Source organism: Nycticebus coucang, chromosome 8 (assembly GCF_027406575.1).
Source record: "Nycticebus coucang isolate mNycCou1 chromosome 8, mNycCou1.pri, whole genome shotgun sequence".
Lineage (NCBI taxonomy): Eukaryota > Metazoa > Chordata > Mammalia > Primates > Lorisidae > Nycticebus > Nycticebus coucang.
The window spans coordinates 113,471,552-113,498,618 of record NC_069787.1 but is presented as its reverse complement, the minus strand read 5'-3'; the positions used below and the strand labels follow the sequence as shown (position 1 = coordinate 113,498,618).

Genomic DNA, 27,067 nt, shown 5'->3' with positions numbered 1-27,067 from the left:
TCTCAGAACATGGTGATACTGAGAGATGCCCTATGAAATTTGCTGTATTCCAGCATATTCTTCCTCACCTTCATTTTGTGGAGTACTAGTCCAACGTTACCTACCTCGTGAGAATTGGTCACCCTAGCCAGTGCTGTAAACGCCTTCTTTGCTTGTTGATTCCAAGGCATGAGGATCCTAAAGTGGCTTAAAATCTTAACTGCCAGTTCAGTAAAATTAATGTTGTGCTTTTTTTTTTTTTTTTTTTTATTGTTGGGGATTCATTGAGGGTACAATAAGCCAGAATGTTGTGCTTTTAGTTGGAAGCATTTTTTCCTCTGGAACTAAGAACTCTAGGCCTTCAAAGAAAACTTCATGTCAACAAGAAGCAAAAATGTTGCTCAATTGCTAGTAGGGGTTATCGTGAATGGGGCCACTCCCTTTCCATCCTTTGATTCCTAAACCCACCATTCCTGACAATGAGGAAACAGTACCACATTTTAGATACTGACTCAAAATATGTACAGTCTTTGGAGAGAGATTTGCCTCAGACATGCAAGGTATTGGTATGTGGGTGGCTCTGTAATGAGTCCTCAGAAGGCCATTTCACCATCCATTCTATCAAGCCAGATGCTTCAGGATGGCTGGGAACCTGTTGGGACCTGTTCATTTTACAAGCGTGAGCTCATTGCCGTGCTTCCTTGGCTAAGAGTGTGACAAAAATAATCATGATCTTTTGTATGTATAAATTTAATCTTCTAGGCGGTGCCTGTGGCTCAAATGAGTAGGGTGTCGGCCTCATATGCTGGACGTGACGGATTCAAGCCCAGCCCTGGCCAAAAACTGTAAAATAAATAAATAAATAAATAAATAAAAATAAAAATATAAATTTAATCATCTTTATATAGTTCTTCATCTGATAAAACCTAAAATACTGATGTAGCTTCAGAACTTCTAGTTGACTTTGGTCACGTGTTTTTATTAGCTTATTGTTCACTTTATGGAATATGGCAGAGAAATATAAATTTTATTATTTCTGTTCTTCTGGTTAAATGAGGTACATAGGAATTGATTTCTGACCAGTTAATGGAAACTGGGTTTCCTTTTGTTCTAAGAAAATTGTTCATTAAGCAAAACTCAGTAACACACATTTTTGGGCCAACTCTTTTTACAGCCCACTACCCTCAAAATAAAAGTGGATATGAAACCAATGATACTGCATTGAAGCTTCTCTGAAGACAAAAACACATCTTAAGCTACACTGATATGTCTTCTGAGTGGAAAGGTTAGTTTGTAGGTTATTTGGATAAATTTAAAAGGATTGATGATTGTTTTATACAATTGCAAATAATTTTATATGTTTCTATTTCAGAATCTCCATCACATACTGCCTACCCTAAGCACCAGGCTGGCCAAAATGGGCAACAGACGAGCCGGAAATTATTTCAGGATCTCTACCCTGGACCCCAGGCTGGCTCTCCAGGGTACCAGGTTGCATACCCCAGGCCCCTGCCTGGCTACCCAGTCCCACCAACTGGCTCTGTACCCGTTGCCCCAGCAGTCATTCCGATTCAGAGTCAGCCAGTCTATCTAGGTGGTCCTGCAAAGATACCATGGATGCCAGCACCACCTCGTCCACTAAACTGTCCACCTGGGCTGGAATATTTAAGTCAGGTAATTTCAAATACATGAAAACATTAATCAAAAACAAAACTGTGCTTCCACTTAACAGACAAATTATAGTTAAGTTATTATTCATTTACCATTATTAAGTAATTAAAATCAGAAATGATAAACAATATGTTTTTTAAACAGATCACTAAATTTCTAGGTTAAGGTAATTTTTTTTAACAAAAATACAAATGTCATAAATAATTGTTTTATATGATCTCAAGTATAATATTCAAAAGCAAATGTTCTTAAGCACTAATTTATAGGCTTTGTCCTAATCCTGACACAAACAGTAACTCAACCTTTATAGAATTTCTATGATATGTAGGTGCTATAATTACCACCATTTTACACAAAAGGTGACTGAGACTTGCAGTAAAGCTTGAGAGTTCAGCTTTAGTAAGTAGTCCCAAGAAGGGAGTTAATATTTTTTGTGTCATGTGACTCATCTTTTTCTTCAAATTTCTCAAATTACATTTCTATAATGCTGATTTTGTTCTTTAGAAGATTCAGTTACACAAATGCTCCCAATAAGAGGAAAATAGTCCTGGATTTCGCTGTTCTACATGATAAATGACCTCAAGCAATGTGAGGGTTAATATTCAGTTTGTGTTTGAGATCAGGATAGTAAAATAAGAACCAAAAGTTTTTATATGTTCAATCTTAAACTAATATTTTTCTGATGTTCAGCTAGTTTTCAATAAATGTATCCAGTTCCTGCCAGTAATAAACTAATTTTCTACAATGTACTTGGACAGGGTATATTATAAAAATGGTTAGTAGTTTATATATTTTATGCATTATATACAATGTACATAGTAGTTAGTAGTTTATATGTTTAGCGTTTGGTAGTTTATGTGTTTATGCTTTATTGTGCAATGCATTTCTTGTATTGCCTGAGCTCAGGAGTTTAAGAGCAGCCTGAGCAAGAGTGAGACCCCATCGCTACTAAAAACAGATAAACTAGCCGGGCATGGTAGCGAACACCTGTAGTGCCAACTGGGGATCCTGAGGCAAGAGGATCTCTTGAGCGCAAGAGTTTGAGGTTACTGTGAGATATGGTGCCAGGGCACTCAACCAAGGGTGACCAAATGACACTCTGTTTCAAAAAAAAATTCAAAGTCTCATAAAATATTTAGAAGAAGTTATTTGCACAGAAATGATGATATCAAAAACACCTAAAAAGAATAAATTTGAGGCTTTCAGAAGTGGTACTAATTTTAAAAAGTATATTTATACTTCTTAAGCCTAATTTGGCAGGAACATTGATTTTTAATTTGTATAGAGATTTCATTGTCATTTTTACTTGACCTAAATTTACCCATATTAATAATAAATTATTTCAATTAACGTAAGTGACAGCCCAACCATGTTTTTTGCCCACTGCTCCAGAGGCAGCCAGTTCACTGAGACTGCAGGGATTACAGAGAGAAAGAGTTTAATATTGCAGGCACCATGGGAGGAAATGAAGGAAATTTCTCAGATCCATCTGCCTGAAAATTTGGGAGAAGGGTCTATAAATACCATTTGACAGGCAAAAGGCTAGGCAATTGCATCTGCTAATTGGCTGAGTTCATGGTGGAACCATAGGTGTGCAGAAATTGTCTTTGCCAAGTCAGGTCCTAGGTAGGGACCACACTACCAGTTGAGTCAGCTCCTTGGTGTAGGCCACTAGTCTGTGTGGGTCAGCCTTTCCACTAGAGTGCAGGGCCTGAGGACGATATCTCCAAAACCAGCCTCAAGATTCATAAGGGTGATGTTATTGATGGGGAAAGTTAAGAATCTTTATGACCATCAGCTACGTGATTCCACAGTAGCAATTATAGGAAAGTAAACTAGGGGACAGTGGCTGGTATTTTTAGCTATGCCTGTACTTTGCAGAATTTAGGCCCTTTCCACAGTTCTCACCTCCTATCCCTTTATTAATTTGTAAAGGGAGGTTTCTCATACAGAATTTTTATTTGAAACCATGTCAACTGTAGTTTTAGACTAAAAAATAATATAAACTATTATTAAAATTTGGTAATTATAAATGTTGATAATTGAGTATGTGCAGTATTAAACAAAAACATGAATATTAATTTGGTTGATTAAATACCATTCATCATACAATTTAATTTTCTTTTCATTATAATAGATAGAAATGATACTGATTCACCAGAAGCTTGAAGTTCTAGAAGGTATGTATTCATTGTATACCTCATATTTCTTGGGGAAAAAAAGAGATTTAAACAGATAAAGAAAAATCAAATGTTACAAATGTAACACACTGGTGATATGCTATGGTAAACCTGATTATTTACAAATGTCTCCTTCAAACTAATGAAATCAGCAGTTCATTTCTGAAAATTAGTATTCAAAGGATAAAACACAGTGGGGCCTCCTTATCCACGTGCTCCACATTCATGGATTTAACCAACCATGGATCACAAATATTGAAAGAAACTGCATCTGTACTGACCACATGTAGACTTTGTTTTCTTGTCTTTATTCCCTAAATAATAAAATGTAACAACTCTTGTATTGTGCATTATAAGTAATCTAGGGATGACTTTAAATGTACAGCTAGAAGTGCATAAATGACATTCACACACTGTGCCATTTTATGTCAGGGGCTTGAGCACCCTGGGATTTTGGCATCTGCAGGAGTTCCTGAACCCGTCCCCCATGGATGCTGAGGGGTGGCCATGTTATAATGGTGGTCGTCTGCCTTTACGTTGTAGACTCTAACCTAGAAGGAACACAACCAAGTCTTACTTTAGTTCCTCTCTTTCTGTACAGATCACTTTGAGTGATTCAGTCACTTTACCTGACTCCTGCCACTTGGCCATTTCCTCTCCAGTATGTGGTCACCTTGAGAATAGCACAGAGTCACATGCATTAAGTCAGTTACCTTAGTGCAATTCCAAAGCAAGTGACGTTTTAAAATTGAATGTGGATGTCCTGGATCGTTATTGTTCATGCCTGTGGTTTCTCTTGGGAGTTTCGATGAGCTGTATAAGACTTTTGTTCAGTGGGCTCCAGGATGCAGGCCCACTGGAGTGCTGGAGGCTGGTGGCCAGCAGACCTGCAGGCCTGGCTTCCTGGAAGAGCACTGCTACCCCTGCTGAAGGGCTGGACACCGCAGAGGCTTTCTTGGGTTCAGTGATCGTGGGTGCAAAGCTAAACTCAGGAAGCTGCTTTAGAACAGCTGCCAGGGGAATGAGACCCTGAGTAGATTTATGAATCATAGTGTTTTCCTTCTAGACCTCATGAAGATAGTCTTTGCAAGTATAATGAAAACTGCTACATTTTAGAATATATCTCAAGATTTTGAGAATGTAGCATTTAACATAGCACTTACAAGGGAAAGGAGGGAGGTGTGAAGGAGGTGAGCAGTGAGATAATTGATAGTTTTCTTGTAAAGTTCTATTTGGCACTCAGTAAATCTACAGAAGTTAAAATGAACATTCCTAAAAGGAGTTAGAGGAGATGTCAGTGCTGTATTCCTCTGGGGTTGGGATGGGTAGGAGAGTGGTCATGGCTCTTCCTTACTTTGCATCTGTGAAGATAAATTCAAGATAATCAACATTTGAGAGGTCATGTAGGCTATAGTCCTAAGCTTATAATGGGCATGGCTTCATTTTATAGGGGTGATGTATCTTATAAGAATTGTTAGGGCTAAGGGAAATGGAAAACATTTTACTTCAGAGTACATTTCTTTGACATATTTTGAGATAGGTAAAGGGAAACAGTGTCACACCCCCAATGGCCCTGGTCTGGATCATGCTGGAAAAAACCAGGTGTGACACGGATTAGAAGTACAAGCTTGCGGGAGGCTGACTAACCTTGATTGCATGGTAGCCCTGAGCAACCTCCTCAGTAGCCTTTTATTGAGACTGACAGGTGGGGGGAGTATTAGACAATGACTACATGCCTAAGGATCGCCATGGGCTCAGGCTCTTTTTCTGCAATTAGCACTGGCGGACGAATTGCTCGAGGGTCCACCAACAGGCAGCAAATCATCTTGCTCAGAGGTCGTTTAGCTCTTGGCATCTTCTGCATTTCTCCCCTCTAGTGTATTAAAGATATTTCTGGATAGGCAAGGGAGAAAATCTGTCCTTGGTTATTTCAGTTGTTCTCCTCACTTGAGGAGCTTTCCTTCCTGCTAAGTAAAAGAAACCAAAGGGCATATAAGTGTAACACAGAATTACACCAATGTAACTAATCTGGGTATAAGGGAAACTATTTCAGCCAAACTAGGCATAGGGGAAAACATATCCCCTTTGTGCTAATCACCACCCAACTACATGCTACGGGCTGATCCAAAGGACTCATGACGCTTCCATGGGAAGTATTAACCACCACCCAAAGTTATGTTAGGTGGGGAAAGGGCTGTACCAAACTCAGACCCTTTCCAAAGAGCAGTATAACTTTAAGTAAAGATCAGGTGCCCAACTGAAACAGATATAAATCCAACAAGTGAAATTCTCTTACCTTTGGCCGATAACAGTATAACTTACCTTGAAGCCTGCTGTTTGAGGTCTTTGTTCTTATAACCTTCAAAAGTTCAGAAGATGCATACTAAGCTTACCTGGGGCTTGTTATTCAGCCCAAAATAATGAAATGCTGTATCAATCTTCCCACCCTGCATAGAAGCTCCAACTGCCTCTTAGGGAAACAGGACACTGACCGATCTTAACTGTTTCCTGCTGATGATGGACGGTGATATGGGAGAGGCAGCTAGAGTTCCCACAGAGGAGACTGATCCAGGGTTTCTCTATTATGAAATTACGTAGCCTCTAAAAATCAGGGTCCTGTGAATAAAAGAAAAGTTAGTGAAATCAAATTTGTTAAGGTGCTGGCAAGGTTTCCTGCTCATGTCGATGCTTAATACAGCGGACTGGTAACCACTGCTTCTCTTGATATTCTGTAATAATATGGGCAAAGCCTTGACCTGAATGCAGTACATACCAGGCTTCCACTCTGACATATCAGGTTTTCTATAAAAAATAGGTTGTTGTCTTGGAGAGGATGGTGAATGAATGAGAGATGTCCAATGGCATTCTGCAGCTGTCTTTCACTGAGATTCAGAAAATTGAGAGTGAAAAGAGCTCTAGTGAGTATGTACTTAGGACTATTATTCAAGGGGAGGATGTCCTCTCCCCCTCTCTGTTTATCTAACATATCTTTCAATGTTTTATGTCGCTCAATAATGGCTTGTCCTTGAGAATTGTAAGGAATGCCATGAGATAATTGAATATTCCAAAAAGATAGGAAGGTATTTAATTTGTGAGTAGAATAACAAGGTGCATTATCAGTTTTAATAGATTTATGGAGACCCATAATATTAAAGCACTCTAACAAATGTTGAATGACATGGTGAGTCCTTTCTCCTGGTAAAGCAGTAGCCCAAGAAAAATGAGAGAAAGTATCTATAGAATGATGAACATGTTTCATTCTACCAAAGGATGAGACAATGGTCACATCCATCTGCCATATATGATTTGCTGCTTCTCCTCTAGTGTTGGTTCCCTCCAGAAAGGGAGGTAAGTGTATCCTGGAACAAGAAGGGCAGTTAGAAAGAATCTGCTGAGACTGAGTTCTTGTAAGTTGAAATTTCTTATGGAGTATTTTCACATTAGCGTGTGTGTAAGAGTGAAAGGTAGAAGCTTTTTGAACAATACCAATAAGGGCCCAATCTATTTTTGCATTCAATTAGGTCATTGGACCTGGTAGTATGGTGTGTGCTCTGATATGAGTTATGTAGATGGGGTAAATACGATGCCTTATAAGTGCCTGAATAGACCAAAAGAGAGAAGTCTCTTCAGTGGAAGTTATGGTTGCTATTTCTATCTTTTTAATAGCTATGCAGGCATACTGAGAGTCTGTGACCACATTTATTGCACAAGGAAAGTCTTGCAGTAAAATAAAAATAGCATATATTTCATTTTTTTTTTGAACAGAGGTATAAGGACTTTGAACAACTTCGAACATATTACTATTCATTTATACAACTTTACGGTGCTTGCTGGCATCTGTGTAAAAGATAACAGCATCCAAAATTGGAGAGTGTCTAACAATGTAAGGGAGAATCCAAGAAGTAAGCTTTAAAAACTGAAATCTTTTGTCATTAGGATATTCATTAGTAATTGAGCCTATATAGGATGCAAAAGCAGCTTGCCACGATACTGATAATTGAAAATTGAATTGAATTTGCTTTTCTGTGAAAGGAACAATAATAGAAATTAAGGATCATAACCTACAAGTTGGTGAATTCTATTTCTCTTCTTAGCAACCAATTCACAAATTTTACTGAAGTATTGTAATTTTTGTGTAGTTCTGTTAGTGATTGGTGGGATTACACCTGCAGTGCATCTTATAAGGGTATATGTGGAACTTAGTAAATGTAGAATGTAAATGTCTTAACACAATAACTAAGAAAATGCCAGGAAAGCTATGTTAACCAGTGTGATGAAAATGTGTCAAATTGTCTATAAAGCCAGTATATGGTACCCCATGGTCGCATTAATGTACACCGCTATGATTTAATAAAATAATAATAATAATAATTCTTTTATCTCAGCCTCCCGAGTAAACCAGCTACCCATGCCACCTATAGGCCTTGGCCACAATGCCTGGCTAATTACTCTATTTTTAGTAGAGATGGGTCTCACTCTTGTGCAGGCTGGTCTTGAACTTGTAAGCTCAAACAATCCACCTGCCTCAACCTCCCAGAGTGCTAGGATTATAGATGTAAGCCCTGCACCTGGATTTTTGTCCACTGATTTGTTTGAATTTTTGTAGATTCTGGATATTATTACTTTATCAAATATGTAGTTTGTGAATATTTTCTCTCATTCTGTAGGTTGTCTATTTATTCTGTTGATTATCTCTGTTGCAGTACAGAAGCTTTTAATTTAATTAAATCCCATTTATTAAAAAAAAAAGAAACAGCCATTCTAAAAGAGTATCTACTTGATAAATAACTCCAGTTGGGGAGTGACTAGTGGCTATAATTATTAGCTGAATCGGAAATCTGACATCAACCCTATCTAATTCTTTTGATGCAAACTCTTTTTCAATTAGTTGCAGTTCTTCCTTAGCTTCTGGAGTGAGTGAACAAGGACTATTTAAGTCTGAAGGTCCTTCCAGAATTTTGAAAAGATTAGACAAAGTATAGGTTGATATTCCTAAAATAGGATGTAACCAATTAATATGACCTAATAGCTTTTGAAAGTCATTTAAAGTAGACAGGGAATCCAATTGGAATTGAACACATTGTGGAAGAATTTGAGTTTGAGTCAATTTATATCCTAAATAATTATAAGGAGGTATAGTTTGCACCTTTTCTGAAGCAATTTGAAGACCATAAGACTTTACTATACATACAGCTTGTTCGAACATTTCCTGTAAAACCGTCAAACTCTGATGTGCCAATAAGATGTCATGCATCTAATGAATAATGTAGGCTCAAGGGTATCTCCTTCTAAGAATCTGTAATGGTTGATCGACAAAACTGTTGACACAGTGTAGAACTATTCAACATACCTTGTGGCAGAACCTTCCACTGGTAAAGCTTGGGAGGCTTCTGCTAATTATAGACAGGAACAGAAAAAGCAAAACATGGTTGGTCTTCAGGATGCAGGTATATGGTAAAAAAAAAACAATCCTTTAAGTCAATAACATACAAATACCAATTGGAAGGAATCATTAGAGGGTAAACAAAGTCCTAATTGTAGGGCTCCCATGGGTATAATAGTTTTGTTAATTTTGCAAAGGTCAGTGAGCATTCTCCAATTGCCTGATTTCTTTCTTATCACAAAAATGGGAGAATTCCAAGGGCTGGTAGAGGGCTCAATATGCCCTTGCTCTGATTGTTCTTGTACTACTAATTTTAAAGCATCCAGTTTTTCCATAGTTAACAGTGGCTGCTCCACCCACACTAGATTACTACTCTTCCAGGATAACCTGAGAGCATATTTTGGGGCAGTGGCCTTTATGCTAAATTTGACATTTGCAAGGAATTAACATGAGGGGATGGTATGGTTATCACAGCATTCCATTGCTAGAGCAAATCACAACCCCATAGGTGAATAGCAATGTTGGTTATATATGGTTGGATTTGAGCATTCTGCTTATCTGGCCCCAAACAGGTCAAAGGCAAAATACTCTGAAAGATTGAATCTAGAGTTCTGATGCCAACAAAAGTAATATCAACAACTTGTTTTGGCCATTCCCTGGGCCACTGATTTAGAGCCATAATAGAAACATCAGCACCCATGTCTAACAGGCCAGTAAAGGTGTTATCCTTCAGAGTAAGAGTCAATTGAGGCCTACTCTTATTGACAGACGTTTGCCAGAAAATATGGCTTGTGTTACCAGGCTTACCAGTATGTTTTTTCCCCACTACTTGTAACTTAATGCACAGCAAGAGTAGCAATTGAGCAATCTTTTGTCTGGCCAAAATTTGAGTTGGTTGGTTTACCAAGATCATGATCTGTATTTCCCCTAAGTAATTACCATCAATAACACCTGTGTGAACAAACATTCCCTGAGTTGCTAATTCACTTTTCCCAAGCAATAATACAACAGTACCTGGGGGGCAGAGGACCACACACTTCTGTTTTCAATTCTTTTGCTCCCATGCTGGGAAGCAAAAGGATATTATCATATGCCGGTAAGTCCAAAGCAACACTGCCTAAATTGGCATGTAAAGGAGACTGAACAGAGTGAAGCTGGTGAATGCGTACACTTTTAGAGCTATATTCTTTGCCTGTGGGCCCCAGGATTGGCCCACCTACTAGTTTTCCTGCAGTAAAGGTGTTCCTCTTTTGTCAAACTGAGAGCAGCACTCACTCGCCCAATGGGGTGCTTTCTTACACCTGGGACACAACCCAGGTGGTTTCCATTTGCTATAAGTCCTTTGGTCATTGTTTTTGCTATAGATCTTCCCTTTCCAATACTCTTTTCTCCTATGTCCCAATTTTTTGCAGTTATGACATTTAGGTTGGTTGGACTGACCCCTTCTTTTAAAGAGGCAGCAAGCAAATTGGCCTTGGGGAATTCTGTTCCTATATCAGCACATACCCATATATGTTCCTTTAAGGGGGCATTTTGTGCTCTCAAAGGTCACAAGGCCTTTTGACACTCAGAGTTAGCATTCTCAAATGCTAAACTTTGGGAAAAGCATGTCTCTGAGCTCCGGCTGGGCAACGGCCTTATTGACAGCAGATTTTAATCGGGCTAGAAAGTCCATATAAGGTTCATTCCCCAACTGCATTATCTTAATAAAAGATTTGGAGATATCTCCAGGAGCCTGAACCTTTTCCCAGGCCCTAAGACAACATAGCCTTGTCTGGACTACAGCTATGTCATCGTACTGAAGTTGATTGGAATCCCCAGCCATTGGCCAGAACCAGTGAGCTGTTCTGATGTTATAGAGACTCCTCTCTGCTGGTTTTGGTGACTCATCAGGTCAGCCTCCTCCTTCCACCAAGTTTTGAACGGTAAATACTGTCCAGACTCATGAACAGTTCTGGCTATCATGTCCTGTAGTCATAAGGAATGAGCTGCTGCTCTTGTGCAAGCCCCTGTAACAGATCTTTAGAAAACGGGGATTGCATACTATACTGTGCTATGGCCTGTTTCAAATCTTTCAGAACCGCAAAGGTGATCATATGGTGATCAAAATGTTGGCCTCCTTGACGGCGTTGTGAATCGGGAGGAATATCAGTGACCATAACTATAAAAAGCTGCAAAGTGTCTTCCCACTTAAGGTCACCAGATTTACGCTCTTCTAACACAGACTTCATAACAGAATCCACAGGCAGTTCATTTACATAGGGAGGTGTGGAGGGCAATATTGGGTGCTCTAAATTGGCATTTCTGATGGTGAGACTATTTACCTGGTCTTCCAATTGTTTGATGTGAGCAGCCGTAATGGCCACAGAGGTAATTCCTTGCTTATTTGTATCTGTATTGTATGCTCTTGATTCCCAGTTCTCCTTAGGTCCAGATTCCCCCTGAACTACACTATTCTCCTCACTTTCAAATTCTGTTTGAACATCACCTTCTTCCTCAGTTTCCAATTCTCACAACTCCCCAAACAGGAAGTTACCCATTGTTTTCTCTAAATGTCTTTGCTTATTTACCAAAGACCTCACTTATTCTGAGTGAGGTTTCCTAGATTCTAGATTGGCCAAAGGTCCCACTTACCCTGAGTGGAGTTACTCTTTGAACTTCCTCCCACTTTCTGCCAAAGGCCTCACTTACTTCCGAGTGTCACTTTCCCCTTTGGTCCACATCCCTAGTGTCCTGTTGTGTCCTGCTAGATTCTGCCAACTACGCCATATGTCGCAGCCCCTATGGCCTGGTCTCGATAGTGCAGGAAGGAACCAGGTGTGATGCAGATTAGAAGTACAAGCTTTCAGGAGGTGGGCTGACCTTGATTGCAGGGTAGCCCTGATCTACCTCTGCAGTAGCCTTGTATTGAGACAGTACAAGACAGGTAAGGGGAGTATTAGACAATGACTACATGCCTAAGGATCGCCATGGGCTCGGGCTTTTTCTCTGCAAGGAGCAGCTGTGGAGGAATTGCCTGAGGGTCCATTCCCAAACTGCAAATCATCTTCCTCAGAAGTTATCTGGCTCTTGGCGTCCTCTACAAAACAGGACTAATGCTAGAAGGCTGTCTAGGTGAGGAGAATGGGGGAGAAATTTGCATCTGTAGGTAATCTCTGTTAAATGCATCCTGACTTTGCCTGTTTGACTTGGGACAGGCTTGCTTAGAGTCTGACAGCCTAAAAGTTCAGCACACAAACATTTCACAGTGGGCTGTTACTGTGAGGCTTAGCTGCATGACAAGACAACCTTGGGGTCCTGGCTGTCTTTCTCCCTCCCATAACCTAAGCACACAGACTAAAACAAAAACAAACAAAAAGCAAGCAAACAAAAACATGCTGTTTAGTCATTTTCTAAGCCCTGTCGTAACTTAGTGGAGGATTCTGTTCCCCATTGGGGAGAGGATGGCACTGCTAGTGTGACTCAGTTCTCAAGCTTAGTCCTTCCTTTTGGCATAGTGAATTTTGAGGCATCCTATGATTTTGATTTTTCCTTTACATAGTGAAAGACATTTCTGTATGATGTCCTTTGACACTCCTCTATAAAGAGGTGGGCCCATTCATTGCTGCTTCCTGACTGTAAACAAGGAGTGGTATCCAAGGTATGGATCAATGGGTGAGGCCCTTTGGAAGAAGATACCATGCAAGTGTCAACATTGATCATCCCTCTGTTTTCCTCTTGAAGACATTATTCTGTCTATGGTGCTGAGTTCACTTAGGATGTTCTAGATAGTCCCTGAGTTGAAGGCCTAGTTACAAAGCACCCTCTGTCTTTGTCTAAACACAGCTCCCACTTGTGAACTACTGCTGAGCTAAACAAAGGTGCCCTGGGTCCAATGTGACTTTCTCATTCACCTTCCATTTGCAGTCTCTCTCTTTTTATACATGGGCTTTGAGAGTAAGGCCTTTCATTCAAACACAGTAGAAAAAATAAAACAAGTGTGGCTTATGAAACAAAATCCCCACTTGATTTAATATATGTCACAGAGGATAAACAGCAATCATCATATATTCCCCTCAATAATACAGTAAAACTACACTGGGTAAGGGGACATTTTCTCCGTACACCTGTCACCACTGTGTCCGCCTGCAGCAACACCCACCCTTCAGCAGCGATGTCTGGTGGGAGTCTCTGAAGTTGGGAAGATGACTTGATCTCTTTGCCGTGTCCCATGTAAGGACTCTTTACTTCCCCAAATGCTAACAGGCTCTCTTCCTCCTTTTCCTTTGCCTTTTTCTCTGCTCAAATCATCTCTAAACCAGTGTCTTGAAGTATCATCTAAAATAGGAATATCTAGATATTATAATGACTTAGGATAGATTCAATATTTTTTAACATAAAGGTGACTATGATTTTCTTTTATATTTTAGTTATAACAGGTTTTGAAACCAATAACATTTATGAAATCCAGAACAGCTTTGGACAGAGGATTTACTTTGCAACAGAAGATACCCCCTTTTGTACCCGACTTTGCTGTGGACCATCTAGACCTTTTACTTTGAGGATTACTGACAATATGAGTCGAGAAGTCATTACTCTGGAGAGACCGCTGAGATGTACCAGCTGTTGTTACCCCTGTTGCCTTCAGGAGGTCTGTAACCAGTTATTAGGGCAGTAATGTAAAGTAGCTTAGCAAGATATTTCCCCCTATTTATGGAATCTATATAATCGAGTATTTAATTTTTGACTTAAAGGAAAATGGATCAAGAAAGTATACATTTAGTTTTCTGAGCCATTCGTGTAGGAAGCCAGGAAAGTGAGTGATTAGCTCATGTCCTCGAGTAGCCTTCCTCGTGGGGCTGAGCAATGGGTTAGAGCTGTTGTTCTCAACCTTCCTAATGCTGTTATGTACTTTCATTGTTAAAAAGAGGTCACGACCCATAGGTTGAGAACCACTGGGTTAGAGATAAGGGTTCTTTATAGTGAGAAAATGTCAGATAAGGCATCTTGATCAAATCATGTACTGGAATTGACTAGGAGAAATGACCAGTGAGAATATCCTAAGTATCATTCTAGGAGCATGTAGGCCTGTGCTTCTCAACCTTCCTAATGCCGCGACCCTTTAATACAGTGTGTCATGTTGTGGTGACCCCCAACTATAAAATGAGGAACTGTATTAAAGGGTCGTGGCATTAAGAAGGTTGAGAACCACTGATGTAGGCAGAAAAATGAGGGAAAAAGCAGATGTGTTCATGTTACAGTTGTGGCCATCTACTAAGGGACAAATCCAGGAGAACTATTCGCTTCCACATAGTCTAATCTCCTGTGCTTTTCATTTCTCACTTTTAAAAGAACTTACATAAGTGTCACCTATACTAGGGATATCCTAGGTGGGATGTCTTCAGTTCTGTAAAGAACGGCTATCTCTGTTTCATAACACTTGGAGCCTACTCCCAGAGACTGGATTTTCAGGGAGAGACCAGAGCACAGGAGAGTTGGCTTTGCCCAGATAGCATTGTTGGGAGTCTGTCTCTGCGTGGATGACTCTGTCATCCCAAGCATGTCCCTGTAAGACCTGGCACACATAAAGATGCAGGCCCAGAGTTATTTGTGGTCTGATATTGCATTTATTTTGAGAGGATAACTGAAATTACATGCAATGAACTACTTTGTTTTACAGACGCTCAGGTTAGGTATTATTACATATTCATAAAAATACCTGAGGAAAAACAGAGAGTTTGATGGGAAGTTCTCTACAATTTGAATACTACATTGACATACATTACACTATTTAATTTTAAGGGTGTTAGGAAGTCCTCATTTAAAGATATGCGTAGCGAGACAGAGCCTGAATTCCAGGCCCGTGTTCTTTGCACCCCCAGAATGCATATGCCATACTGCACCAGCAGAACCCCACTGTTTTTAAAGGAGTTGGAGAAAACAGTTTCTTAATAATTTAGGTAGTTTGTACAAGTAAGGAAATTAAAAATATACCAGGCCAGTAGATCAATACTTAAAAGAGAGAGTATTATGCATACAGTTTGGCCAAGTTTCTGCTCATCCCTTCCACTTGGTGGCTGAGGAATCTGATGCAAATTAATTCACTTCTCTGCTCTTCTGTTACCTTCTCCATAAAATAGGGAAAGTAATAACAGTACTAAGCTGTGAAGGATGTGTTCTGAATTAAGTGACCCTTGGAACGATGTCTGGCATTTAGAAAGTACTCCGTGAATGAGAGCTGTTATTAGACACTTTCATTATGATAATTATTTTCTTTACATATTTTTTTTTTGCTTTTGTAGTTAGAAGTCCAAGCCCCTCCTGGTATACCAGTAGGTTATGTTACTCAGACCTGGCACCCATATCTGCCAAAGTTCCTTGTTCAAAATGAGCAAAGAGAGGATGTGCTAAAAATTTCTGGTCCATGCATTCCATGCAGCTGTTGTGCAGATGTGGATTTTGAGGTAAGACATGTTTTAACGTTTACAGGATTTGCTCAGGGACCTTCCGATCCAGGTGGAAGGCAAAGAGGAAAACAACACATCACATGGGAAGAGAGGAAGCAAGGAGGGGGTAGGTCCCACACTCTTTAAACAAGCAGCTCTCCAGTAGACAGAGCCAGGACTCACTACTGTGAGGATGCTTTTTCCTTCTCCCAGGCTAAAAGACGAGTTAGTGCTTACTTGGTACAGTTGCAGCTTGGGCAGATGACACATTGTGGAGATGGGTGGTGGTGACAGTTACACAACAATGTGAATATACTTAGTGCTACAGATTTTACCTTGAAAATGAATAAAATGGCAAATCTTGTATGTGTATTTCTACAATTAAAAAAAAGTCTCAGGCAGGCATGGTGGCTCATGCCTATAATCCTAGCACGTTCAAGGTGGATGGATTGTCTGTGCTCAGGAGTATGAGACCAGCCTGAGCAAGATTGAGACCCCACCTCTACTAAAAATAGAAAAAAAAATACTAAAAATACAAAAACTAGCTGGGCGTTGTATAGTCCCAGCTACTTGGGAGGCTGAGGCAAGAGAATCATTTGGGCCCGGGTCTTTGAGGTTTATTGCTGTCCACTAGCCTAGTCAGCGATGCAGAGGAAATCACTGCAGGCGAGATGTTTGATTTGTTAAGGGAAGACTGAGGCTCTGTTAGGCACACAGCAGCAACCTATCTTTATTCACTAACTTACATATCTAAACTCATCAGATAAAAATAACCAAAAGTAAAGAACAAATGGAATAATTGAAACCTGCCATATAAATTCCTCTTTAGCATAAATGTTACAAAGCACGTACACATCATTTCTAATTCTGGGACGTTTTACTTAAAGATAAACCTCAAGGACGCTAGGCGTCTGTTTGCCCATTTCTCTCAAAGATTAAATGAAACTTGTTGTGTAAACTTGAAGTTAGGGAATGAAGTGCAACAGTCCATTGCCCCAGGCAGGTGTTAAATCTCCAGCTGTGACTTGGTGGGGCCCTTCGTGATTCCTTTCTCAAGGCAACCACCTGCTTAGATTAGTGCCTGCTTAGATTAGCGAGGCTGTTTCAGCAAGTAGGGAGGAATTAACCCCTGAGTCTCATTTCTAGTCGAGAATGGAATTTTCCCTTCTCAGGGCCTCGTACCTCAAGGAGCACATATGAGACTGAGTAACTGTTCCAGGGTGCAGTGGACCCTGCCCGTTCAGAGGTTGCTGTGATCTGTGACACCACAATACTTTACCAAGGGCAATGGAGTGAGATCTTGTCTCAAAAAAAAAACAAAAAGAAGTCTCATTGTAAAATCTGCCTAAATAAACAAATTCATAAGTAGCCAATGGAGTCAGGCCGTACTGCCTTTCCACCTTGTCGTAAGCTGAGTAATGGCCTGTAAAAGTATCCAGGTCCTTACCCCTAAAACCTGTGAATGTCACCGTATATTGCAGAATGGGTTTAGCAGATGTTATTAAAGATCTTGAAATGGAAAGATAGTTCTACTTTATCTATAGGGTCCAAAATGTAATTCCTAGTGTCCTCATAAGAGGGACCAGGCAGTGACATATGTTCCTGTAGTCCCAGTTACTGGGGAGGCTGAGGCAGGAGTATTGCTTGAAGCCAGGAGCTACGGGACTGGGAAAGCAAGAGAAACTGAAAAGACTTTGCAAACCACTGTATCTCAGATCTCATTATGAACTTTCCTAATCCAGAAGAAAGTTTCTTTCTAGGACTGATAAGTCAGCTAGGTCTCGTAAACTAGATGGAAAAACACTGCTTAATTCAGGGCAAAAATTCAAGTATCTTCTTAAAATCTCTGAAATTGACTTTTACCGCATGATGTATGCTCACATATCCCTAGAATTTGTCAGGAGATGTTGGTTTGCCTAAGTGGATGGCATTAACTCTCGTAGTCATGGGTCTTACCTCCTCACTGAAGTCACCTTTGCACACATGACTAGAGTCTGTGGGAGGACAGATGAAGGGTGAGAAGGCTTTTCATGGGAATGCTGTTCCCCACATGTGCCAGCTGGTGCAAAAGCCTCAGGCAGATGCTGGAATTTCTTATGCTACTGTGAAACTATGTTCCAATATCAGACTTTTATTTTGTTTTTCTAAGTGACAGATTTACTTTACAGTGAGGTGTGTGTTTTTTTTTTTTTGTCTTTTGACCCTTCCAATTTCCAGGTAAACTCCCCTTAAAAAGTACATCATTGGATTGATCATGGTTTTCCATTAAAGTTTTACATGATACTCCTTTCTGTCCTAGTTAACAATATATTTTTATTTTACCTTAAAGCCCATGATTACTTGGGGGTGAACTTAGGATCTGAAAAGCTCACTTGAAGCTCATACTGCATTCATTGTGAGTACTTGATGTAATTGAAGAGTACAAGGTCCAAGCTGGCTTTTGAATAATATCTAAACAGAAATGGGACAAATATAGGTGACAATGTTAAAGATTTATACCTCTACGTGTGTGCAGTCAGGTGAGAGTCCCATGGCAAGGTGTGTGTACATCAGTGTCATCCCCCCTTCCCCATAAAGAAGATGAGCATCACCAACAAAGGCAAGTCTCCATTAAAAAAAAAAAAGTCAGGGCGGCGCCTGTGGCTCAGTGAGTAGGGCGCTGGCCCCATATGCCGAGGGTGGCGGGTTCAAACCCAGCTCCGGCCAAACTGCAACAACAACAAAAAAAAATAGTCGGGCATTGTGGCGGGCGCCTGTAGTCCCAGCTGCTCGGGAGGCTGAGGCAAGAGAATTGTGTAAGCCCAAGAGTTAGAGGTTGCTGTGAGCCGTGTGACGCCACGGCACTCTACCCGAGGGTGGTACAGTGAGACTCTGTCTCTACAAAAAAAAAAAAAAAAAAAGTCAGCTCAGTGCCTGTAGCTCAAGTGGCTGGGGCGTGAGCCACATGAACTGGAGCTGCTGGGTTTGAGCCCATCTCAGGCCTGTCAAACAACAATGCCTACTACAACCAAAAAATAGTTGGGTGTTGTGGTGGGTGCCTGTCATCTCAGCTACTTGGGAGGCTGAGGCAAGAGAATCACTTAAGCCCAAGAGTTTGAGGTTGTGTGACCTATGATGCCACAGCACTCTATCAAGGGCAACATAGTAAAACTCTGTCTCAAAAAAAAAAAAAAAGAAAGAAAGAAAAAGAAAAAAATCCACCTACCAACACTCAAAATGAACCAACTGATTTAGTTTGCCCAAATTTATTTAGTTGATAATAACCTAAGGCAAAGGCTTCAGAGGCTGTTACCTTGTTCAAATTTGAAAAAAATACTTCCATCTTGGGTTGACATAACCCTTACATGTACACGGGTTGGCTATGTTCAGCCCCTGCCTGCCCAGTTGGCTAGATGTTTTTGTCAGGGTGCAGTCTTCAGTCCTGTGTGATGACAGTCAGCCTTCCTCAGGCAGAATGCTTACAAGTTTACAATTTTTTTTTTGTATATAAAAAGAAGATTTTTCCATTGGAACTTCTTTTTTTTCTTTACACATATTTTGTTATATTCTTCACACCCTACTAGTTATCTAGTCGTACCCCACCCTTAACCTGGGGCAACCCATCAATTTAATTTTTGCTTATTTTCCTTCACTCATAACTCCCAATCTTTTCTTTCTAGACCCTCAACATTTCATGTGTTCCTACTGACAGTGAGCGGTTGTGAGCCTTTTCATGATATTTAAATTTTCATTGTATGTAAACTATCTGTGCTGCTCTTAAGGTAGAAATCTACTAGTTTTATTTATTACCATCCTGATGAAACCTAGACATTTTATCAAAGAAACATTTCATATTTATATCCTTTTCTACCACAATTGTTTGGGATCAATTAAAATAACTTTTTGCTATATTAATGTAAAACAACAGTTAAATAAAGGCACTGTTATTATATATGGTACATAATTTGACTACAATATTTGTGTCATTTTACTTCAACATTGCAAGTATTTTTCTTATAGGTATTTTGTTGTTGTTGTTGTTCTTTAGGTTACATCTCTTGATGAAAAAACTGTGGTTGGCACCATTACCAAGAAGTGGTCTCAGATGTTCAGAGAGGTATTTACAGATGCTGACAACTTTGCAGTACAATTCCCCAGGGACCTTGATGTTAAAATGAAAGCCGTGATGCTTGGTGCTTGTTTTCTTGTTGTAAGTCTATTTTTACTAACCTTGGTTACAGATGGTTTGTCTAATATCATTCTGAAATATCAGAAAATTGTCCAATTTGAGATTACATCCTAAAGTTTACAGGTTTTATACAAGGATGTCCAGCTCAATCCCTAGCTCTAAATTATATTTGGTCCTGACACTGGGGACTCACAGGTAACTAGTTCCCATATGAAGAGCTTATGTACTTTCAAATGACAGGAGAAAGACTTTATCTGTTAAGGAGAAACTCTGGTTTAGAGGACTTTTATTAAAAAGAAAATCAAACATCATGCATAAGGGAAGAATTTCAATCTAGGCTTACATGGAACAAAACTCAGCAAAACACAGAGATTTCATCTTGGCTCATTATTAAATTAAATTCTGAAATATAGAAATGTAAAATATAATAAAACATGCATGCAACCCAATCTTTAGCTGTAATTACCAATTTCTAGGAAATACATGGGATAAAGTGATGATTCCTAACTTGACTTCCGACTAGAATCGTCTAGGGAATTTTTAAATCCTCATATACCAGGCTGTCCTCCAGTTGAGTTAAATAAGAAGCTCAGACTCAGAAGTTTATGCAGTGCCCCACGTGATTTCAACGTGCAGGCAAAGGTGAGGATTATGGGGACAGAGGACGGGTGTTCAACCTCAGCTGCACAATTGAAACACTTGAGTAATTTTTCCAACTCCCCATGTCCAGGTTGCACCCAAATCTATTAAATCTAAATCTTCTGAGGTGCGACCCAGGTTCTAGCTGTTTAGAGCTCCCAGGTGACTTCAGTAGGATGCAATTGCCTTTTTCTGTTTTTGCTTTGTTGCCTGTGCTTTGGGGATCATATCCAAGAAATCATTTCCTAGACCAGTGTCACAGAGATTTTCATCTATATTTTCTTTAAGTAGTTTTATAGTTTCAGATCTTACATTTAAGTCTTTAACCCATTTTTATTGATTTTTACATATGTTGATACATAGGCAACTAAATTCTATCTTCTAAACCTGGATTTTCAGATTTTACATCCTTCATTAAAGAGATTGCCCTTTCCCCATTGTGTGATATTAGCACCCTTGTCAAAAATCAATTGTCTGAAAATGTGTGGGTTTATTTCTGAGCTTTCTATCCTATTCCGTTGGTCACTTTACCTGTATTTATGCCAATGCCAAGCTGTTTTGATGTATTTGTAGTGTATTTTGAAACCAGGTAGTGTGATGTGTGATGCCTCCTTTGTTGAGTTTTTCCTGCTCCCAATTGCTTTGTCTTTGCTGGGTCTTTTGTGATTACTCAACTTTTAGGATGGGGTTTTCTATTTCTGTGGAAAATGTTATCAGAATTTTGATAGGGATTTCACTGAATCTGTGCATCCTTTTGGGTAGTAGAGACATCATAGAAATATTCATTCTTCCAATTCATGAACACGAGATCTCTTTCCATTTATTTGTGCCTTCAGTTTGTTTTATCAATGTCTTATGTTTTCAGTGTGCAAACTCACCTGCAAATTTCACCTTCTTGGTTAAATTTATTCATAAGTATTTTGTTCTTTTTGATGCTATTGTAAATGGGATGGTTTTCTTAATTTCCTATAATGGAATTTTAGCAAGAAGTGCTATTACTTACGAAAGAGTATGCCATTTTTTTTGAGACAGAATCTCACTATGTCATGCTCAGTAGAGTGTTGTAGCATCACAGCACACAGCAATCTCCAACTCTTTGGCTTAAACAATACTCTTGTCTCTGCCTCCCAAGTAGCTGAGACTACAGGCACCTACCACAATGCCCAGCTAATTTTTTTTTTTGTTTCTATAGTTGTTATTGTTGTTTCACAGGCCCATGCCAGGTCAATTCCACCAGCCCCCATGTATGTGGCTTGCACCCTAACTGCTGAGCTACGGGCGCCAAGTCAAAAAAAATTTTTTTTTAATCGTTTATGATTCACTGAGGATACAGAGAACCAGGTTCCAGTGATTGCATTTGTTAGGCAAAGTCCCTTTTATGGTTGTGTCCTGCCTCCAAGAGGTGTGGTACACACCATGATCTCCCAAACCCCTCCCTCCTTCCCTCTCTCTGCTCTCTATTACCCTCCCCCACCCTTCAGTCCATGTACTAGGTCATTAGTCTTCACATCAGAATGAGTACTTTGGATTCTTGCTTCTCCATTATTGCGATGCTTTACTAAGAAGAATGTGTTTCAGCTCCATCCAGGTTAATACAAATGATTCAAAGTCTCTGTATTTTTTAGTGGCTGAATAGTATTCCATGGTATACATATGCCACAGCTTATTAATCCATTCCTGGATTGGTGGGCATTTAGGTTGTTTCCACACTTTGGCAATTATAAATTGCCCTGTGATAAACAGTCTAGTGAAAATGTCCTTATGATAAAGTGATTTTTTTTTTCTTCTGGGTAGATGCCCAGTAAAGGGATTGCAGGATCAAAGGGGAGGTCTAGTTTGAGTTCTTTGAGGATTGTCTATACTTCCTTCCAAAAGTTATTACTTTGCAGTCTCACCAGCAAAGTGTTAAAAAGTGTTCCCTTCTCTGCACATTCACGGCAGCATGTGTAGTTTTGAGACTTTGTGATATGGATCATTCTGACTGAGGTTGGGTGATACCTTAGGGTGGTTTTGACTTGCATTTCTCTGGTAATCAGGGACGATGAGCATTTTTTCATATGTTTTTTGGCCATTTGTCTATCTTCTTTAGAGAAGTTTCTATTCATCTCTCTTGCCCATTGATGTAAGGGATAGTTGTTTTTTTTTTTCATTTTGATTAATTGGAGTTCTCTATAGATCATTGTTATCAAGCTTTTGTCTGATTCATAAGTTGCTAATATCTTTTCCTATTCTGATGGTTGTCTATTTGCTTTGGCTGTTGTCTCCTTAGTTGTACAAAGGCTATTCAATTTAATTAAGTTTCATGTGTTTATTTTTGTTGTTGTTGCAATTACCATGAACGTCTTCTTCATAAAGTCTTTCCCCAGGCTGATAACGTCAACTGTTTTCCCCACAGTTTCTTTGAGGATTTTTATTGTTTCATGCCTTAGATTTCAATCTTTTATCCATCTTGAATGAATTTGAGTAAGTGGAGAAAGGTGCAAGTCCAGTTTCAGTCTTTTACATATGGTTATCCAGTTCTCCTAGCAGCATTTATTGAATAGGGATTCTCACTTTGTCACAATCTGTAGAGTGCAGTGGTGTCATAGCTCACAGCAACCTCAACCTTTTGAGCTCAAGCCATTCTCCTGGCTCAGCCTCCCAAGTATCTAGGACTACAGGTGTCCACCACAATGCCTGGCTACTCTTTTAGAGACAATGTCTTACTCTGTCTCAGGCTTGTCTCAAAACTGTGAGCTTAAGCAATCCACTCACATAGGTCTTCCAGAGTGCTAGGATTACAGGCATGAGCCACCATGCCTGGTGGGTGAAGTATAGACATTTTGAAAATTAAAATGTTGATTCTTCCCAGTGATAAGCATGGTATGTTCTTCTATTTGTTAATATCTTCTGAAATTTCTTTTCTTAGGATTTCGTGATTTTTTTTATAGCAGTCCTTCACCTCCTTTGTTAGATACTTTATGGTTTAAGTACTTTGTAGGTACTTTATTTATTTATTTTTTTTAAGCTACTGCGAAGGGAATTGTGTCCTTGATTACCTTCAAGGATACAATTTTTGTTGGAATTGAGTTGCACGTTTATTGCCTTGTGTTCTGAGAAGATACAAGGTGTAATTTCTATTTTATTTTTGCTGAGGTTTGATTTATATCCTAGGATTTGGTTCATTTTGTAGTACATAGCATGGGCTAATGAGAAATATGTATATTCCTTAGCTTTGGGGTGGTGTTTTCTGTATATGTCTATTAATCCCATTTGTTTTAGTGTTACATTATGTCCTTTGCATTTTGTTTAGTTTCTGTTTAGAATATCTGTCCAGTTCTCTCAGAAGTGTGTTAAAGTCCCCAACTATTATGGTATTACGGGAAATCATATTGCTCAGACCCATCATGGTCTGTTTCATAAATCTGGGATCAATTACGTTGGGTGCATAAATGTGTAAAATTGAAATATCTTGTTGTTGAATTGTTCCTTTCACTGGTATAAAATGTCCTTGGTCTTTTATAACTTTAGTTGCTTTAAATCCACTTATATCTGAAAATAAGATTGCAATCTCTCCTTTCTTCTGATTTCTATGTGCTTGAAATACTGTTTTCCATCCCTTAACTCTGGCTCTTCATTTGTCCTTCAAGGCCACGTGTGTCTCTAGAAGACAGCATTTAGATGGCTTGTGCTGTTTTATCCAATAAGCCAGTCTGTGCCCCTGCAGTGGTGAATACAGTCCATTGAGATTTATTAAGAGAATTGATAAGTGCGGTGGAGTTCTATTCATCATATTACATGAAAGTCCATTGTGTAGTTTTATTCTTTGTGCTATTGTGGAAGCTATGTTTTGACCGTTAGCTTCTGGGTGTTAACTCTGTTGGTGGTCCATTTCGGTAGTCCGTGTTGTTAATAGGTGTAAGTATTTCCTGTAGAGCTGGCCTTGTCATGACTAATTTCCTCAGTGCTTGTATATTTGCAAAAGGCTTGATTTCTCCATCAATTTTGAGGCTTAGTTGGAGGATACAAAATTCTGGGCTAGAAATTGTTTTGTTCGAGAATGTTGAAAGTGGATGATGTTGCTCTTCTGGCCTGGAAATTTTCAGTTGAAAAGTATGCTGTCATTTGAATGGCTCTGCCTCTATAGGTCAGTTAGCACTTACTCCTGGTTGCTTGCAGAATTTTTTTCTTTCATCTTGACCTTTTTTTTCTTTTATTGTTAAATCATAGCTGTGTACATTAGTGCAATTGCCTGTACCCATTCTAAGATGCACCATAGATGTGGCCCCACCCATTACTCTCCCTCCACCCTAACCTCCCCCCTCCCTTCCCCTTCCTTGGCCCTTTCCCCATAGTTTTGTGCTATAGTTGGGTTATAGTCTTCATGTGAAAGCTATGTACTCAGCCCTACTATGAAGCTAAATCATCTTGACTTTGGATAGATTCCTTGCAATGTGTTGTGGAAAGGCTCTGTTTGAGTTGAGATGAATGGGGTTCAAAATCCATTTGAAAGGAGTGTGTTGGGGTCTTTAGTAAAAGTTGGGAAGTTTACCTTTCTTATGGTCTCCAGTAGGGCTTCCATTCTTTTGGGACAATTTTCTTCTCTTTTAGGAATCCCTATTGTTTGTATATTTTAATGCTTCATGGTGTTTTTTTGAGCTCCTGTTCTGTTCTTTCTCTCTTCTTTTCTGCCTCTTGAACTACCTGGGTTAACATGAAAACTTTATCCTCTAGTTCTGAGGTTCTTTCCATGGTCTAACCTATTTTTGATACTTTTTACTGCATCTTTACTTTGCCTGATTGTCTCTTTCATTTGTATTCTCTCCACCATATCCTTTCTATATTCTATGTATTTCTCATCCAACTTTGTTTCTGTCTTTCCATTTTCTCATTAATTTCTTTTATTGTCCTTATCCATATTTTCAATCTCCTTTCTGTCAAGTTTATTAATTCTTATAGGTAGAGTCTTCTGCAGTAGCTGCCTCATGGTCCCTTGGGGGAGTCCCTCTGTTTTGGTTTTTCTTATTGCCTGAATTTTTCTGTTGCTTCTTCCTCATGTGTTCTTTCTTCTTGTTTCCTTCCTTGTCCTCCTTTTTCTTTCTCACTGCCTTCTTTGTTTGAAACAGAAGTTCTTACTCTTGATGATTGTATGTTGCAATGTGTCCCTGGGACACCAGGTGGTGCTGTGGGTTTTTTTAGGAGACAGAGAGCACAGCCAGCAACGTCTATGGTCTTATTTGAAACATAGTTGCCTTTGGCGATGGCCTGATTATTTCTTCAGCATTCATAACCTGCCGAGTTGGGATCTTAAAGCTCACAAGAATCCTTCAGGGGCAGGTCTCACATTGCCCCCTGACACCAGTTCCCGTGGGCTGTGGGAGTCCCTCACCCTGTCCCAAGAGTGGATATTTGATTCCTGCAGGTAGAATTAAGACAGTGGTGCTTTAGTCCCCTGCTAAGACCTTCTCTGGACCTTCCCACAATGGCAGCCCCCTGCCTGCCAAGACCTTCTCAGTATGGCTGCCTCACCAGCTACTAAACCTATAGCAAATCCCTTCCAACCAGCATCGGAATCTGGTTTCTGTATACTGTTCAAGTCCACCCACACTTCTAAGCTTTCCATTCAACTCATAGTTTACCCCAATAACTGAGAAATCCAGAAAGGCTTCCTGCCATCCTGGGCCTCTGCAGGCAGCCAGCAAATCCCAGCCAGTTGCATTCACTTGTCTAATCAGATTTCCAACCCTTGGGATTATACACTGCCTCCAGCTCACCACCTCCTGGCTATGCTCCCTGATCTCTGACTCTGGGCAAGGTCCCTGTGTCAGGAAATGTGAGATTCTCTCTTTTCCCAGTCATTTTCCCAGTTGTTCTAGGAGAGCTCAGCTGAATCCTTCTTCTGATCTGCCATCTTGCTCTGCCACCTGAGATTTTTTTCCCCAAACTATAAAATGTTACTGAAGAAAGATCAAAGGATTTTATGTGGAATGAGACATTTAGAAAAATTACCAGAGGATCAATTAAAGTTATGCAGGTGTCAATAAATAAATATGATTATAGGATTTAATTGCTATTAAAATATAAAGCTGAGATAAAGTTTTTATGAGTAGCTATTGACTTTTCTAACATTTACTTCGTATAGTTAATTTTTTAATTTAACAAACATAATACTGTGTTTTATCAGATCCCTTCACATTTCTATATCTAAAAATTAATCTCTGTTTTGTTGCTGAAAACTCATGTCTGTATTTTTGCTTTTTCCTAGGACTTTATGTTTTTTGAAAACACTATTATGGGTAGCCAGAGAATGGGGATATGGTAGAGGATTAATGTAAGTCTCATCAAAAATTTTAAAACTGTGTATTGATTGGTATTATCTACAAAGAAAACTCAGTGTTTTTTAAGTTTTCTTTAATCAAATTACTTATACCAATGTGAGTGACGCTGTGATGCCTATACTTCCAGATATATATTTTCGTTTTTCAAAATATAGAGTTTATTATCTTTATCACTAGTTTGTAAAGATTTATTGTTTATTGTATATTTGGGGACAAGGAGATAGGAAGTTTTCCTTTTAGATATGAAAATTTCTTTAAAACCTACTTTGAATTATAGTCTGATTTGCTATTTTAGAAGCAATAAT

The 27,067-nt window shown here is 39.3% G+C and overlaps 1 protein-coding gene across 1 annotated transcript; it reads left to right on the top strand.

Annotated features, from left to right (window-relative positions):
* The first annotated feature begins 1,482 nt into the window (after positions 1-1,482).
* On the top strand, positions 1,483-26,746 carry LOC128592445 (phospholipid scramblase 1-like). Its single transcript, XM_053600368.1, has 6 exons — positions 1,483-1,653; positions 3,788-3,830; positions 13,623-13,843; positions 15,495-15,656; positions 19,666-19,827; positions 26,690-26,746. Exons 1-6 carry the CDS (start codon positions 1,597-1,599, stop codon positions 26,744-26,746), a joined length of 702 nt encoding a protein of 233 aa, XP_053456343.1. The 5' UTR covers positions 1,483-1,596.
* The last annotated feature ends 321 nt before the right edge of the window (positions 26,747-27,067 follow it).